The sequence below is a fragment of the Anastrepha obliqua genome, chromosome 4, assembly GCF_027943255.1.
Source record: "Anastrepha obliqua isolate idAnaObli1 chromosome 4, idAnaObli1_1.0, whole genome shotgun sequence".
NCBI classification, from domain to species: domain Eukaryota; kingdom Metazoa; phylum Arthropoda; class Insecta; order Diptera; family Tephritidae; genus Anastrepha; species Anastrepha obliqua.
In genome coordinates, this window is record NC_072895.1 from 44,410,892 (window position 1) to 44,429,901 (window position 19,010).

Genomic DNA, 19,010 nt, shown 5'->3' on the forward strand with positions numbered 1-19,010 from the left:
GTATATGTGTAAACACGCACACACACACATACATACTTGTATGAATGCGCGTGTGTAAATTAATATTTGATTAATTTTTTGTTCGCCTCACTCCGCTCGCTACAATATTTTGTTGTTTATTTTGCTCTCATTCGTTGTTTTCCTAACGCAGTGAATAGGCAAATGTAGGTGTATAGTCGCTATGTGACGGGAGGTAGCTTATGTATGTGTATGTACATACATTCATACATATACGTGGAAAGCTCAACACTTCACCAGATGTTTATGGGCCCAAAAACTACTTCAACGTCATTGCGATTCTCCTACAGTTCTCTGCTTGGATCACTTCCCCAAGCAAAAGATGTACAAATACCCTGTAGAGAAAACTCGAACTAGTATAGAAACATTTATGTTCAGATGCTTGTATTTAGTAGAAGAAATCAGACTAGAATAATACCAGTAGTAAAATAATCGAGTTGTTTGCAAATTAGTTGACTTTTTTAGATAAGACATAACATCAAACTCGCTATTATTGCCACAATTGACGTTTTTTTGCAAACACTGAATTCAATTTTATTCTCTACTTAATCGCCGAAAAATACTAGCAACAACTGGACGCATTAAATCATGAACCCCATATTTAACTAGAGTTAATTTTATTTATGTTCCTGAAGGGAATAGCTAAAATTTTATTTCTTTATTCGTTTTTTTTAAGAATTTGTTTTAATCTTTTTAGGGCTTACTTTATGGTAGGTTTGAAACAAGTTTCATTTAATTTTAAGAAAAAACAATATAAAATAGAATATTTTAAGATGTTGGAACTGAATGGATGTTTTCTTTTTTATATTAACTGGTCTAAAACTAGTTAATTTTGAAACATATTAGACTATATTTTTTTTATTGTATTAACTGGTGTTTTAACTGGAATTTTGCTAATGCCTGGACGAACAATTGACATTTCGTAGGACATCGCCATGTCAGAAATACCAGTTACTAACATGGAGAAAATATACAACACAAACTGGTTGAGCTGAAAAGTGAACTGACAGTATTCTGGTTCACGACTAGTATTTTTCCTTACAGGGTATTTACATACACATATACACATATACAGTGGGCCCGATCAAGTGTAGAATCGCTAAGAATATTGAGTGAATAAAGGAATTGAATTGAAATAGAAAGAAGACTGCGCTATGTGGGCAAAGGCAAGGGCTGGAGGTTGGAATATTTCTGAAGTAAAAAGCGAGAACAAGCCCAACCTCTCGAGTCTATAAATATAATAACTTGGTGGGCTATTGTCAAATTTGTCTGCTATTCATTCCTGCAGGAAAAGGAGGGTCGTGCCAGAGCGATCTTTCCAAGGAGGCAAGATTGGAACGAGGAGAAAATCTGTACTGATACTGATACCTATGTTGTTGTTGTAGTAGCATAAACATTCCCCTTACATGCACGAGGAATGTTGCTGGTGTGACAGCCCTTGACCAGATATTCATAAATTAGGGTCGTTCCGGTAACGTAGAACCGACTGTCATGGGAACGACTGGTATCTCTGTCTTTATTGACGGTTCCAAGATGGAGTCGGAAGTCGGAGCAGGGTTTTCCTCTAAATCAGCTAATTTATCAACTCCTTAAAACTGCCGAATACTGCTAGTATTATTCAGGCAGAAGTCCCAGGGATCCTGCAGGCATGCAGAATGCTTAGGGAACGCGTGAGCGAGAGAGACATTAACATTTTTTCCGATATTCAAGCTGCGATCAAGGCACTGACGATGCCATGGTGCAGATCCAAACTGGTCAACTCCAGTAAAGAAGATATCAAATCTCTTGGGTGTGTCGGTAAAATTTCTCTGATCTGGGTTCCAGGACATAGGAACAAAGAGGGAAATGAAATTGCTGATGATCTTGCCAGAAAGAGGTCGATTAAATTGGTCTCAGAGATCTCCTGCCTGGTCATCGGCATCCCTCTAACTGTTGTTCAAATGAAATTGAGCCACTTATTTCTCAGAAAAGCGCAGAGCAGGTGGAACTCCATTTCTTCGTGTGCTATTTCGAAAACCCTTTGGCCCCAGTACAATAGACGCAGGAGTCAAAAAGATCTGTGAACTCGACGGCATTCTCTGGGGACCTTTCAGAGAAGGAGGCTATAGCTTGAGAAACTAAATATAATTGCCAAGAGTAACATGCATACATATGTTCAAATAATCGGTAGCATTTTGTTTTAGCCTCATCCAATGCAAGACTAACCTCCTTTGCCCGGCCGTAAAACAATCTTACTTTTTGAGCTGAAGCTAATCTGGAGATGTGAACAAAGTAGAAACATTTTACATCGAAAAAAAACATCATTATTATTAATTATTAAATAATAATTAAAATTATAAATTAATATGTTTACAGCACTAGCTACCAGGGCTATCGGCTAACACTGAAAAAAGCTTGACAGAAAGGCATGAGGGAGGAATGTGTTCGATGTTAGCAAAGTTGAAAGATGAATGAATACAAATGGTACAGGCGAAAATTAGTTACAGTAAATACGGCTAAATACGCTTGCCACATGGTGTGGATAATCTGAAAGGAAGTTGCACATTTGAGCCGAACAGTTAATACTAATGAGGGGCGGCCCTGTTCAATATTGTGATATAGTGGATATTCAAAAAACTTTCTGGGCTGTTGAGTATGAGAATATGACAAGCAGGTCTGGGCATTTTGCACTACCAATAAATTGCAGTATCACTAATTTTTTAGTGGTAGTTAAAATAAGAGTTTCGCTATCCCTATTTTTCAGTTTTTTAACTATTCGCTTATTCCATTAATTATTTGGTGCACTATGCCCAACCCTGATGAAAAGCCAGCTTACTATAGCATACTGCTTTGCTGGAAGAGAGGAATAATTCTTTAAAAAAATTGGTGTTTTTGGAGTATTGCAACATCAACTTACATAAGTATGTATGTATATAAAATCTTTATTTCGAAAATTAAATGTCATTGTAAAGCACTGTGCATCAAGACAGCTGGCTGAAACTAAAGCAGACAGACAAGCACACATTAGAAGCCTTTTTTATGTACATATGTATATATGTACATACTTGCGTACATATATTTCTTGTAAGTAATGCTTGTAGCTAAAGTCATGCTCAACCCATCAGATATAGTACTCACATATGTATGTATGTACCGTGCAAATAATAACAAGCAACAATAACAACACTATATAAATAGACAAACAATAAACCAGATTCCTAAGACTCTTGAAACACGGGGCCATATGGAGCACTGAAGCGCAGTCATTATAACTTTGGTCATTCAGTTTGCCGTATTGTACAACACAACAAAGTTATTCTCTTCTATTTATTTTTGTTCAACATTTGTTTGTGTTGCGGTGCGCGTACGCCAACACCGTTACATTTGCTCAATGTTGCTCACTCCATACGCGGCTCTGCCCTACAACTTCACAGCAATGGTCGCTGGAAAGTCATTATTGTATTTACCTTCTATGAATGCGTGAGAAAAACCATACAAGAGTGTGTGCGTGTGCGTGGGGATGTGTGGGATTTTCATTCATTCAGAAATCGTTTGACACGCTACCTATGTAAGTGACCGCTATGTCATCTAGTTGGTTTGATGCGCTTCGTCAAATACTGCTCTGCACTGGGCAATGCTACTTATTAAAAAGAGAAAAAAAACGAAATTGATAGCCAAAACTGACTTCCGTCAATAAACAGCTTTGTCACATGGTTTTCACCTAATTCAAATACAAAGGTTGTTAGGAGAGTTGATGTCTGTGAATCGATAGTGATGAAACTTAAAAAACTGTTAACTTTACTTATCCATTCGCGTTGGTAGTTTATTATGAATCAGTGTGTAAACTAAACACTTTGACATTCAAACCACCAAAACAAAAAAAAAAAACAAAAAAAAAAAAACAAATCAGGTGTTGCAGTAACACCGCCCGTACGAATTGGCATTAATTCAAAAATAAAATTTGCTGGTATTTTTTTTCGCAATTTGGTGGTTTGAATATCAAAATCAGCATATTTTCTTCCACGAATATTCTGGCAAAAGAAAATGTGCATTCCCACGATAATTGATTCTACTTTACCGAAACGACCCAGATTTATACCCATCCACGGACTGTCACTCCAGCACTCCCCATAAATGTTGATACGATGAAAACAAAAATCAGCTGTTCTAGTAACACTACGTTATATGAATTCGCCTTGATATATTTATGAGGTTTTTTGTATTATTCCAACTGATGATGTCAGCCGGTTATCAACATCGCGAAAAATAAGGTGGCGGTCACCTTTAGTTTCTGTATACCCTGATAATCCCTTCAAATAAACAAGCAGAATAAAGCTGGTTTACTTGGTTGTAACTATTCAGTAAAATACATAAATGATACCTAGTACATTAAATATGTACATAAAATAATTTTATACATAAACACATTCACTCATTCCTTTAATACATTTAATTACAAAAGAGCTGAAGTAAGCTATTTTCAAGATTATAGCTAAAACAAGAACATTTGTTTAATTTAATTAGACCCTAAGCAAATGTGATGCGTTCTAGTAGTATTTAATTACTCAAGGGATTTCTTTGTTTAGTTCTGTTCGAATTTATTTTTAAAAAATTTTCGTTCCACGTTTGCACCTACATATTATTTGGGAGAGAATATATGAAATAACCGCCAAGGTCCGGTTGGCCATAACTACTAATTACGAATTCAAATCTGATAAGAAAAAATCGGCTGCTTATGAAAATATTCTCTGAGTTGATATTAAGTGATCCCCTTAACCCTTTGAAGCACACATTTTACTTACCAACCGCTTTTATGATTGCATGTAATTTTAAGGGTTTCAGGGGTCGCTGATTACGAATCTGAGGTCAGATTTGAGAAATTCAATATGGCGGATACAAAATGGCGGACCTATTTTTTGAAACATTTTTTGGAAACTTACCAAATTTGACATTAGGGGGTTTTTGGGGTCGCTGATTACGAACCTTGAGTCAGATTTGAGAAATTCAATATGGCGGATACAAAATGGCGGACATATTTTTTGAAAACTTGTTGGATACTCACCAAGTTTGATATTAGGGAGTTTTTGGTATCCAACAAGTTTTCAAAAAATATGTCCGCCATTTTGTATCCGCCATTTTGAATTTTTCAAATCTGACCCAAAATTCGTAATCAGCGACCCCAAAAACTCCCTAATATCAAACTTGGTGAGTATCCAACAATTTTTCAAAAAATATGTCCGCCATTTTGTATCCGCCATATTGAATTTCTCAAATCTGACCTCAGATTCGTAATCAGCAACCCCAAAAACCTTATAGTATCATGTCCCATCTTTATACATTATGTACTTTGTTGAAAAATGAATTTTTCCTGAAAATAGACGATTTTTTCAATTTGTTTATCTGTAATTGTTTATAAATTCACGCAAAACAATTTTCTTAGTTTCAGTTACATTCTTTGATATATGGATTATCATATAAATAAATTTTCTCGGTCCCATTTTCATAAATATCAAATCTGTAGAGAAAAGTTGAGAAAAAAGAAGGTGGGAACCTGGCTTCCCACCATGCTCCTAAGGGTTAAATGAAACTGCAATTTTTTAGTTATGCTGATGCTTATTGTGAATTAATTCAACGTGAAGTTTGCATAGCTTTCGATGTATTTTAAATATTTTCTATTTCCACAATAGTTTTTATAAATTATAAAGCTAATGAGTAAACATTTTTATATTTAATTTAATAAGTAATTCCTTGATCTATTACCCCTTTTTCTTTTATTCCAAAATTTTTTTATCCGTATTTTTCACCGCTACACAATTGTGAACGGCACGTGTAACACAAAGAAGCTAGAAATTGAAAAGCAAATTGACAACTTAAATTGTCCGAGCAAAACTCATCATATTCATAGTGGTTTTCGTGTAAAATTAGCGCTGAAATTTATTTAGCACATATTATTTTTTATTCACAAGAAAATTTGTATACATAAATAAATTTAAAATGGGTGATGATTTCGAACCAATGGAGCCTAGCTTGCGCAACATCGTCGATCAAACGTCACTGAAATGGATTTTTGTAGGTGGAAAGGGAGGTGTTGGTAAAACGACGTGCAGGTAAGCTATGAAAATGACTGTGATAAACCCAATGAATAAATCGCCATAAAAAATGTTCTCTAATATTCGATAAATAGTTGCAGTCTGGCGGTACAAATGTCCAAAGTGCGGGAATCGGTGTTAATCATTTCCACAGATCCCGCACATAATATTTCAGATGCATTCGATCAGAAATTCACAAAAGTGCCAACAAAGGTAAGTACCAACAAAAATTGTTGCTAATTTCAAATGTGAAACAAATTTTCGTATATAGGTTAATGGCTTCACAAATTTATATGCAATGGAAATTGATCCAAATGCTGGGCTCAACGAATTGCCGGACGAGTATTTTGAGGGCGAAAATGAAGGACTGCACTTAAGCAAAGGTGTGCTACATGAAGTTATCAATGCACTTCCAGGCATAGATGAAGCAATGAGTTATGCGGAAGTAATGAAGTGCGTACAGAAAAATAAACGTTTCATATAAAAATATTTTATTATCAATTATTTATTTCAGACTTGTCAAAGCAATGAACTTTTCGGTGGTCATTTTCGATACAGCGCCAACGGGGCACACACTACGACTACTCTCCTTTCCGCAGGTCGTTGAGAAGGGCTTAGGCAAATTATTGCGATTGAAAATGAAAATAGCGCCATTCATCTCACAATTCGGCAACATTCTAGGCATGTCAGACTTTAATGCAGACTCTTTAACGCAAAAGCTCGATGAAATGCTAAAAGTTATAAGACAAGTTAATGAACAATTTAGAAATCCGGTAGGTATTTTTTAATTTTCAGTCATATTAATTTAATGACATACCTCTACATATATTTGTTATTGCAGGATCAAGCCACTTTCGTTTGCGTTTGTATCGCTGAATTCCTTTCGCTATACGAAACCGAACGCCTTGTACAGGAGCTGACTAAATGTGGGATAGACACACACAACATCATAGTCAATCAGCTGTTATTCAAGAAACAAAACCAAGAACCATGCGCCATGTGCGCGTCTCGATATAAGGCATGCCATGCAATTTCGAATACAGTTAAAAGCGTGAATTAATAATTTTATAACTTTTATATTTTAGATACAAGAAAAATACCTTGACCAAATTGCTGATCTCTATGAAGATTTCCACGTTACAAAATTACCATTGCTCGAGAAGGAAGTTCGTGGTGTTGAAAATATTAAAAACTTTTCTGAAAACCTGGTAAAACCTTATAGTCCGAATTGATTTTAAGATCAACAACTAATGTATGTCCCGGTATGCAAGCAACGAAGTTCAGATTTTGGGTGCATTTGAATTTATCACAAAGTATAAGGATAACAAAAATGTTCGCTGATCACGACTGTATTCCAAACTATATATGTAGTACTTTGATATTCTCAGCAATAAACTTTAAAATGAATCCGCAATATAAAAATGTTTTATCAGGGACATGCAACTATTTACATTTCTATGCATTCGGTTTTAATACAACAAATAAACTGTCGCATTTTAATGCAATAGTAAAGCGAGTAGTATAGGCATTGCTTATTTAAAAGAATGTGTTGGCTGTTTTAAGGAAAAAAACACAGTAAACTTTTGTGCAGGGTTAATTTTAGTTCTATCACAATTTCCTTGTGACCCGATTACTTATCCGGAACCGGCACATGCACAACACTGGTGAGAACAAAAATATAAATGACGTCTATCTGTGGCACTTCTCTCTTTTATATAACGTGAAAATGACATTTGTGTAAATTCACCGGCGGTAGACGAACTTACGAAATTATCGCCCTTCCAGTCACAAATATTGCATTTTAGTGCTCTGCTAAAAGTACATTGTACGGCCAGTCAACTTTAAATAAATTTGACGCAATAAGAATATCAGCTGCATACAACAATGGCCAGCGAAGGAGCTAGTAACAAAAATGCAGTTTGTACACTGTGTGATAAGGTGGGACTTAAACCATTCACCAAGGAAAACGTTTTTTACTACTACATACCACTGCATGGCGTTATATCCCACGCTGCACTCGCCGTAAACGTAATGAATCCCGGTTTTATTTCCAAGGTACTACCCAAAAAGGATTTGACAAATGTGCTTTTACTAAGCTCAATAGCCGGTTCGGCGTTCTACATATACGGACGGCCACATTTACAAGCTGTGCCAAATTCACGTCGTGGACTTTACGCCATCCTGGGTGGAACACTCTTCAGCATGGGTTCAGTGCTCGCTTGGGCTTTGATGAGATCGGCGCTGCCTAGAGATAATGCAGCCGTTGCGACCATTGCCGGTTTGGCTTCCGGAGCTGTGTTGGTAAAGCTGAGCACTGACTATTTTACTGAGTGCGACAAACTGGTAGCAAAGAATTAAATAGATGATACATCGAGAGTGAACATGTTGTTGGCGGTGCTAATTCTCTTTAAGGGATCAAATCTAATTTTAGTAATCTTTCATCTCTTTTTTTAATGCAGCAAGTAAAGGTCAATACACTGGCTGGAATTTTCAGTTGCAGTTAAGTATGTAAAATACAGTGCTGCACACATCGACAGACAACTCGTTTTTTATATTTAGATAGAGCTGTTGTCTTGGAAAATTATTTTTAATTTTAAACATAATACATATATTTAGGCTTTGAATCAAGTGGAAATAAAGTTAAAAGTTAATGTAGCTGCTGAAAAACTTCTAGGATGTATTGCAAGTAATGTATACAAACTACTTTGAAATAAATGCCAAGTCTTGTTACTGAAACGAAGAGAATCAATGTTTTTTATTTGATTCAAATTGTTGTAAACTTCACTGGAACATAAAGAATTCTGTTCTGCCGCTTTTAATTTTAATTCTCAAATTAAGTGAAAGATCATTTTATGTAATAGTAAATGAAACACATGGGCCATACTGACCTCACCGGCAATCAGTAATACATAAAAGTCAAATTTTAACCGGGTTATTTAATTTGCTTATTATTATTAAAATAGAGTGCAAATAGCATTATCAATACAAAAACTCTAATTGTAAAAAGTTCTGAGTGTTTTTTTTTTCAATGTGATATCCCAGTCACCTTTTCATACCTATGACCTGGTGTTTGGGTGCGTGACATGCCCCAAGTGGGCCTTTGGTTAGTTTCACACACATCTGCATATCTATAAAACATCAAAATAATTCATTCACTCAACAGGGCGTTTTTGCTATCAAAAAGATTTTAGTAAAAACTATGTATGTATCTGCCGTTCACAAATTAGTGAAACATCTTTCTCTAGCCCCTTGCGAGGGCCATTATGATACATTGTTTTTAATATGTAAGGGCGTAGGAATCTTGATGTAACAACCAGTATATTACGGACTTACTAACATCGGCCAATAGAAGTACTCTGAGAAGTAATATCCACAGAGAAACAAATCAGAGAAGTTGGGCAGTAGAGTTTACCATTTCAATTCGGGTCGACCGGTCATAAATATTAAATCACTGAAGTTAAAAGAGTAAAAATAAATTCATTAAACTATTCAAAACTAAGTGACTATAAAACTACTTAATGTAGCCTTCAAACTAATCTTATTAAGCTACCTAAACCTGCATGTGTGATCTTATATTTATATCCATATATGTATGTATACAAATACTATTATGTATTCTCAAATCTACGCCTGTTGAAATGAATTATAAATAATTGTAATAATAACATATTAGTAATTATAATAAAATATAATATATGTATGCACATATATACATATGTATAAACTTTTTCATGGCAGAAACACACTCGGAGATTTGATATTGCTTGCGGGGGGGCGACCGCTATTAGAAAAAAGAGGTTGTCTGTAAAGTCGGTTTACTGACGATAGTTTAACGTGACAACGTCATAAGAAAATATTGATGGAATGGTTGCAATTTTCAAAACAAAATTTTAATTTTATTTGTTTGATAGATATTTTGTATGGATATAGAGGAGGAGGTAAATGGAATTGCAATGGAATAGGTCAAGTTACATTTACACAAACGTGAAAAATGACGAAACATTTATTAAATTCAATTCAATTTCGATTGTGCATCAGACGTTAATAAGTCAACAACTCTAAGAGGCACCATCATCGATTTGCCTTTTTCAAGACACATTACACTCGAAACACTCCCTTTCATTTCCTACTTTTTCTATCATCGTCCTATTCTCAACAGAGAAATAGTTCATTACCATGCACACAGGAAGAAGGCATATGCAAATACAAGTACGTGAATTTATATACCTACATATGCGCATATACATACATACATATATATGCTCACTCAAGTAGGACAGAGCCAGATGTCGAACGTTGCCGAACGCGGGGGCCGATTGTGCTCTTTGTCGTTCGTTCCGCGCTCTCGGTTGCAGTTCAAGCACATTAGCTTACATTTGCTTGCGTACGGAATAGATTCGTATATTTGATATGTCCATATGACTTGTATGCATCTTTACATATAGATTTGTTCTTTTTGAAAATTGCGCGAAATTGTATATGTATATGCATGTTTATATACATATATTAGTATACAACATATCTTATAAGGTATATGGTAAATATTATATTACTTTAAATATTTTCCTTCATATATAATAAAAAAATTAATAATAATAACATTAAAACAACAGGTATTATTAACAAACTTGGTTTTATTTTAAATTTCTTCAAGTAAATCAAATTAATAATAATCAATAAGAAGGCATATGCAAATACAAATACGTGAATTTATATATGTACATATGCGCATATACATACATATATACGCTCACTTAAGTAGGAGAGAGCAAGATGTCGAACGTTGCCGTTCGTTTGCTTTGTTTGCTTTGTCGTTCGCTCCGCGCTTTCGCTTGCAGTTCATTCAAGGTAACGGCAATGAGCAAGGTAACGACAAATAAGCAAGGTAACGACACATTTTTTCGTGCGTGCAGCCGGCTAAATGAATTATAAGACGTTATCACGTCAAAAGGCAATGGAAATTACTTTTATTCAATTCAAAGTAAAAAATGCGTGAAAATAATACAAAATTAAGAAATTTACTTTTGCTCGATATGACCACCTTTTGCTTTGACTATGGCCTTGAGACGGTTCAGAAACGAATCACAAGCTGCCAGTATCTGACATGCAGGTATTTTGGTCCACTCGCGGACAATGGCTTTTTTCGGCGCCTCGACATAATTCAAGTTTGCACGTTATTGAATTTTCTGATATGACTAAGCTCTTTGTTTTTTCAATCGATACCTCCATATTAAATATTTTTGCAGTGACTACAAATTTGTAGAATAGATGGTGTAGGTCATTCTCTGAGTTGGCTATTAAAACAGAGTCACCCGCTTAGCATATAATGGGGACGCTTTAGTGTTGCATTCGGCGACCTTCTAATTGCTTGACTTCATTTATGAAATTGAAAAGGACGGTGTTAAGAGAATCGCCTTGGCTAATTCAAGACATGCATGGAATTATATTCTCTATCCGCTCCAATTTTTGTATTGCATCCAGTGTTTAGGCTTTTGATTGCATTCAAAATTAGCTTCGGTACTTATTTTTCGGTCAGTATTTCCAAAACGTGTTGAACCTTAACTTTATCTAATGCTTTCTTGAAATCGACGAAACACATACATATCTGCAGAAGTGTTGGTTTCTATAGTAATTTTTAACAATTTGTTGAACTACATTCAATACTTTTAACGGCCCGTGACCGGCTTTGGACAACAGAGTAGGCATGGACTTTGATCCAACGATCCTCGCCATGCCCTTTGACTCCATACCATCCAGAGTCGTGCTTGACAAGAAATATAGTGTGGTGCTTCCAGAGGCTCAACTGTAGTCAAACTCAGAAAATGAGCCCGGCAAACACTGTTTTCGCATTTTCACGGATGGCTCTAGCACCGAGCACGGTTCCGGCTCTGGGGTCTACGAGGAATCCAGCGGGACAAAACTGCACTTTGCTCTTGAAATGCATGCATCTTGTATGCTATTCAAGAAGCTATGAACTTTGTTGTGGAAAACAGATGAAGAGGCAGATCTATATGCGTCTGCATAAGCTGCGCTCATGGCCTTGGATAGCCCTCCAACCACTTCAAGGGTAGTCGAGTCCTGTAAATCCAGGCTGAACTATGTCGGTAGACATAATAGCCTGATGCTAACATGGGTCCCGGGTATACGTGGGTATTGCGGGAAACGAGATATCTGACTCTTTAGCCAGAATAGGCCCTGAGGCCAACTTCCTGGGCCCGGAGCCTGTTTTGCCACTTCCTTCTCCAGCCATCAAAGCCACTGTTAGAAAACGGGTTAATCTAGCCCACAAGCGAGCTTGGCAGGCTGAGAGAGGCTGCAGATGGACAAAACTGATATTACCTGTCATGTCCGAAAGACTGCCGCAGTTCCTCTAGTCACTAAGCAGAGAGGACTGTAGGAGGCTGGTTGGACTGATGACGGGCCACTTTCTCTGGGCAAAGCACATGGAAAAGGTGGGCATCTCAGACAGTGCACTCTGCCCAGCATGTGGAGAGAAGCATGAGACCGCGGACCACTTTCTGTGCATTTGCCCCGCTTTCGCTCGAATCGGGCTTGAGGTCATTGGCACTGATGTGTTAAGAATCGACCACCTCGTCTCCTTGGCAAAGAAAATTAAAAAGGGAATCCGAGTGCAGTACAATGGATTTAATTGTGTCTGAGTGCTGTACTTGCTAGTCTGTCTGGAGAAAAAAAAAAAAAAATTAAAAGAAAATCTTAGATTTCCATGGAAAAGTTTTTTTTAAAGCTCCTCGGCAGGCAATGACAACCCTCCGAGTATATTTCTGCCATGACAAAAAGCTCCTCATAAAAAATATCTGCCGTTCGGAGCCGACTTAAAACTGTAGGTTTCTACATTTGTGGAATAACATCAAGACGCACACCACAAATAGGAGGAGGAGCTCGGCTATACGCGCCAATTATGTATATATGTATATATAAACAAAATCTTAACCACATACACATGTATTGGTTGCGTAAACACAAACATCTGTACATACATATATTTGAATAAGAATTCTGTCTGATTTCCTTTTCCACTTCAACGTTGATTGAAACCCTTCAGTTTAGATCTTCAATGTAATTCATCATCAATACTGCATCAGTAAAATTGTAACGCCTTCGCATCAAATATAATATATTTATATACACTGTACATACAGTGGGTGGTCAAGTAATTAGTACACTTCCAAGAATTACTATTTTATATTTTATTTATTATAATTATTTCTTTAGCCAAATTAACAAAGGTAAGGGATAAAAATCGATTTTTTTTTTGCATGTTATTGTAGTAAAACATTTCAAAAATACCGTGTTAAAATTTTAAGTCAATCCGAGCAAAACTTTTTAAGTTATAGAGCATAAAACCTTTTTTTTTAAAGTGCGTAGTCATTGGCATTTGAAAACTACTCAACCGATCCTTTTGAAATTTTGCACACATGTTTTACATATAAAAAACCTCCCCCCAACGTTTTTTTCGCCATTTTTTTTATATTAAGGTGGTTTTACACCTACAAAATGGCGGCATTTTTTCGTCAAAAATCACTTTTTACTTCAAACGACTACCAAATGGCTGAAAATGAAAATAAATCGTCAAAATAAACGTTGGAGGGAAGTTTGACTCATACTTTAACTAAATTATTCGATTTTTTTGATTTCAGATGATTTTACGCTGAGATATGCTGACTACTGCAAAATGTATTTTTGAAAAGACGTCTACGTAAATGTGCTCTCATTCGCTCATTTTGCAATATTTTTACATGAAAATTTTATCAAATATTCTTGAAATGTTACTTTATAATATGCAACAACTTTTAATAAACTGACCGTTTCGCTACAATAAATTCATGAAAAAAGTGTTTTTTTTTAGCGTTTATCCCTTACACCCCCCTGAAGGCAGTGTAATCAAGTCTAGATCTTATGAAAGAGGTGCTTGAAATCTTCAGAGTTATCGAGTAATATAGGCTGTTATGCCGGAAAAAGCTAGCATTGCTCAATATTGCGAAACAATCTAATTGATGTGTGTGATAAAGCTTAGTTTCGTAGCAAAACATACTCTTAAATCATTAAATTCAGTGACACTATTTAGAGAGAGAGCTCGAAATGTGATAACTCGGGAATAAATTTTCGAGTAAAAGTAGCTTGAAGAATTATGGAATCATATACTAGGTTGGCCAATAAGTTTTCCAGTTCGGTAAGAAAAACACATTTTTATGGTTTGACATTCACTTTAGTTTCGTTGAACATCAGTAAATTTCTTCAAATGAGATTCCAATTTATGAATTTCATCCCTGAAGTGAGAGTGTAGAAGGTCTACAAAATACGTTTCCACAGCTGTTGTGACCTCATCATTTAATGAAAAATGCTTTGCACGCATGATTTTTTTTTCAGAAGAAGCTAGGGGTCAAAACTAGTGAGTACGGTGGATGCTCCGCTCCAACAATTTGAACTTTCATTCATGGACTTTAGCCATTGTCAAAATGCTTTTGTGAGAAGGTGCATTGTCTTGATGAAAAATAATTTTTTCTTTTGCAAACACGGTCTTTTTCCACGAATTTTTTCCTTCAGCTGGTCTAAAAGGTTACAATATTATTTCGAATTTATTGTTTTACCAGATTGCAAGTAGTCCACAAGCAAAATTTCTATCGCTTCCCAAAAAGCTGATGCCAACAATTTCGTGGCCGATTTCTGGACTTCTGGACATGAATTCATTTTGACGCTGAAGAACCAGGTGAACACCACTCTTTAGCCTCTTGTTTTGATTTAGAATCATGGTAATAGAATCAAGTCTCATCCATCATGATGAATTGTCGCACAAAATCCACTTTATCCTTTCGAAAACGCTCTAAATGTTGATGCTGGTACTGAAAAATATACATTCAATCGTGTTTTTGATCCATTGTTAGCAAATGCGGCACTCATTAGGCACACAGCTTACTTCAGTCAAAATATTTCTTACACTGCCCAATGAGATGTTTAGGGCTCCTACTAAATCTCTTCCATCCACTCGATAATTTACCAATACGATATTTTGTATCTTTTCTACGATTTACGATGCTGTTCTTAAAAACGCACATAAGTTTATTTAAGTATTAAAAATATGTTAAAAAATGCCTATCATTCACAGCGTGATAATTGCTTGACCACTCACTGTCTGCTTGCGAAAGTATACACATTCAAATAAATATGTAAATTTATTCGTTTAGGCCCGCAAACAGTGTGGGCGTAGAGGATACAATATATTTACTCAAAGTAAGTACACACACATTTAGAAAATTATATAACTTAAAACCTGAAAATTGTATACACTTTTGATACCATGCGCACTCACGTATATTTACAAGTACAACAACAATATAGTACAAGCACTTGAATAACTTTTTGTTTACCTTTGTAACCAAATGTGGCCTTTTTTATTCGCACAAAAAAGGACTGATTTCACACTCTAATTCGCTGTTTGAGAAAGGTAGCCCAAAGAGGTAGATAGAGAAGAGCAGAGCGGAGCGTGAAAATCCGGTGCGAAGTGTTGTAGGACATTTGACAGCCTTTTGATGACGGTTGTCAAATATGAGCCGACCATAAGTGCATACTAACTTAAATGTTTGCACGTTTTATTTATCATTACATACAAATATATGCTTTAGTACATATGTAAAGCCTACTATAAGGCGTCGAACGTTGGTGCGATGAATGCGAAAATCAATTAATGGCGCGTAAGATAAGTAAACGCAGTATTTGTGTACTTGTCCATAAATATATGTACACATATATATTGACATGTATATCTTCTTACCCTCACGTACATATTATATATGCATCTACATTGGCATGTGTTACGTGTGTGTATGCGTTGACTTGTCGTACGCACGCTGTAATATGGTATACTTGCCAGACAGACTGGGAGACGCACGAAGTTTACTTGTCATTTGCAGGCAACATTTAGCAACGGTTGAAGCGAGAATTTACGCATATTTTGCCATATTGCGTGTGGGCGTTAAAATAGCAGTTAGGTGCAGAGAGAGAGAGAGGTGCGAGTGAGCGATGAAAGTTGAGAATGGGAATTAGAGGAAGAGTGAGAGCGAATCGCACGAATTGATAAGAAGTAGCGTTAGTGGGAGTTACACTCGCACACAATCATGCATGTAAAAGTTTTTTAAATGATGGTGCATACCTACGTACATATATATATATATATATCCAGATAAAAGTAAAAATTGCAGCAACTTATTGACTTGCGGAGGTACAGTGTTCTGATGAAAGAAACGAAGTGTGCACCGGATGGTCTTTCATATGAGGTTTGTTCAAAAATGTGGCTTTTTATGAGCTATGACCATTCGATTATAATTTTTTTTATTAGAAACATAAAATAAATTAAATATTTTAAATAAAAAATGTTACTATTAAAATAAATAATAATATAATAATAAATAAATAAAAAAATGTTATTAAAAAAGTTATTAATGCTACCCCAAAATTTGTTCGATAAATTCCTATGGGAAAAATTCACTTTCCATGAAATTTTATTAATTAATTTATTTATTCATTATCAAGAAGTTAAGGGAACATAGTTTCAGTCCGACTACTAAAACTAAAAAATAATGAAAATATATACATAATTCAATTACAAACGTACATCTGAATAGAATACGTATACAAGCTTACCTCTAACTAACTAATAGAAAGAGTTCAATAGTACAGAAAATTTTTTCTTGGAAACTGAGAAATCTAGCAAGTTTGAATTGGAGATCTCATTAAAATCTCGAAGAGCACGTTCAATAGGAGTATTGCGAGCATAATTTATACTGAACTTATTTAAATAGAAAGGATGAGCGTTACGAAGAAGAAGGTTTCGAAGAAGAGGTTACTTAATATCTTCTTTTAAATTCCTTTCAGAAAGGTTCGAAAAATATTTCTTTATCTTTTATTGAAAAAAATATTATATTATATATATTTACAGCATTGTTTATAGGATCTCGGAAAACTCGTCAAAATTAAGAAAAATAATTCTTTTTTTGGCGATCCTAATGTTGACATTATCAGGATACTTGGTTTTTGTCTGACGAAACATCCGTATTTGATTATGACGTAAAATAGGTGACCAGAAGAGCCTATACCATAAAAAGAACACAAAATTCGATCAAAAGTGAATGTTTCGCTGAATATTTTTCTCGATCACAATGGTGCATCACATGCCGTTCATCGCGTCCTTTTTAATCAGATTTTTTTAGAAATAGCCAAGCAGTGGTTTCCACAATTCCATTCCGATAATATGGTTGCCGAAAATGAGCCACGCTCCTAAAAGTCAATTGTAGAAAAAGTCAATAAATTAAATATGTGCAATTGGACCGGCATGCAAGCCGGTTCTACTTCCAATAAACTAAATATTTGTCGGAAACCCGTTTTGAATCATTCACATTAAACTGCTCTCAAAAAAGGACACAATGGCATCTACAACAAGAATTGCCGTGAAAAGGATTTGTGACGCTTTGCTGAAACGCAACGAAATCGACTCTGTTTTGACACGGATGGTAAGTGGCGATGATGTACGATAGGCTTGTGCTGTGTTTTTGGTGGAATTGAAAACGACTTATCTACATTTATCTACTCGTATCGAATCAAACACTCAATTTAAACCTCAGTTATGAATAGGCGATTGATCAGAAGGGGCCAGAATTGTCGAATAAAAAGGAGCCTGAGTTCTATCACAACAACGCCTGCCAGTACATATCGTTAACGGCGCACGAGAATTTACGAGAGCTTAGATGAGAGGTGCTATCTCATCCATCGTTTAGTTCAGCGAAGCGAAACAATAGTCATCTTTTCAAGCATTTGTAAAATTATATGTATAGAACAAATTAAAGTTGCAAATATTGGTTAGAGTTTTTAAATTCAAATGTTTGTTGTTTGCTTTAAAACGATTATTTGTAAAAGTTTTATAAATTTCGATTGTTTTTTTGGATAAATGTACTTTTAAAATTTTTTGTTAAAATTTTTTTGAGAAAATTTTGTTTTGGCATTTTTTTCCTAAAGTTTTTCATTAATAAGTGAGAGTAAGCTCAGTAGTCCCTGAAAGTTTTTTTCTTTACGTTTGTTTGTTTAGAGTTTTTTAAATTGAAATCTTTTAAAATTTTTATAAATACCTTTTTCTTTTAGATTAGTTAAGATAAAACAATACAATTTTTTAGGAACTAAAAAAAATCTTTTTAAATTTATATTTGTTAAAAATTGTTGGGAAAAATTTTTGTTTGCAATTTTTTTGCATTTTTTCGTTAATATCTAAGACTAAGCTCTGAAGGGGTTTATAAAGTTTTAAAGTTTTTTTGGTTTACGTTTGTTTGCTTAGATTTTTTCAAATTGAAATATTTTATTGTATTTTCTTTTTAAAATTCTTATAAGTACCCTGTTTTAGATTTTTTAGTAAAAAATTTACTAATTTTTTTGTTGTTTTCTTTTTTAACTTTTAGGGACCATTTTTTTGCCATTTTTGAAAAAAACTATCTTCAGATTCTTTTCTTATTTTATGCCTAATAGCTGAGACTATGTTCAATTATTCCTGAAAGTCTCATAGTGAGATTTCTATAACTTTATACTATAACCTAAATCCTATAACCTATAACCAGATTTAACCCAATATTTTCACTGGTTCGCTGTACGAGTTTCAATATAACTATTCTCAGGTAAGTAAAGTTGATGTAGAATTGAAGCCATTTTGGACACGTTTTGGACACGGTAGAAATGTTTAAATACTTATGTACATTTAGAAATATATTCGTATATTCGCATTCACACATACATATACAATTTTTTGTGTAAATTGCTCCCATTCATTTCTTGGGAAATGTCAGAAACAATTTAGCGCATGCGTCCAATAGAATTCTATGCGCTCATTTGTGAAGCTCACAAATTAACTATTGCGGCGAGAAGAAA

At 35.0% G+C, this 19,010-nt stretch overlaps 2 protein-coding genes across 2 annotated transcripts; both read left to right on the forward strand.

Annotated features, from left to right (window-relative positions):
- The first annotated feature begins 5,825 nt into the window (after nt 1-5,825).
- LOC129245292 (ATPase ASNA1 homolog) lies at nt 5,826-7,555 on the forward strand. The gene is made up of 6 exons (XM_054883372.1): nt 5,826-6,104; nt 6,182-6,299; nt 6,358-6,539; nt 6,601-6,859; nt 6,928-7,104; nt 7,172-7,555. Exons 1-6 carry the CDS (start codon nt 5,992-5,994, stop codon nt 7,316-7,318), a joined length of 996 nt encoding a protein of 331 aa, XP_054739347.1. The 5' UTR covers nt 5,826-5,991; the 3' UTR covers nt 7,319-7,555.
- Nucleotides 7,556-7,808: 253 nt separating this feature from the next.
- LOC129245293 (uncharacterized) lies at nt 7,809-8,831 on the forward strand. Its single transcript, XM_054883373.1, has one exon. It carries the CDS (start codon nt 7,971-7,973, stop codon nt 8,442-8,444), a length of 474 nt encoding a protein of 157 aa, XP_054739348.1. The 5' UTR covers nt 7,809-7,970; the 3' UTR covers nt 8,445-8,831.
- Nucleotides 8,832-19,010: the final 10,179 nt, after the last annotated feature.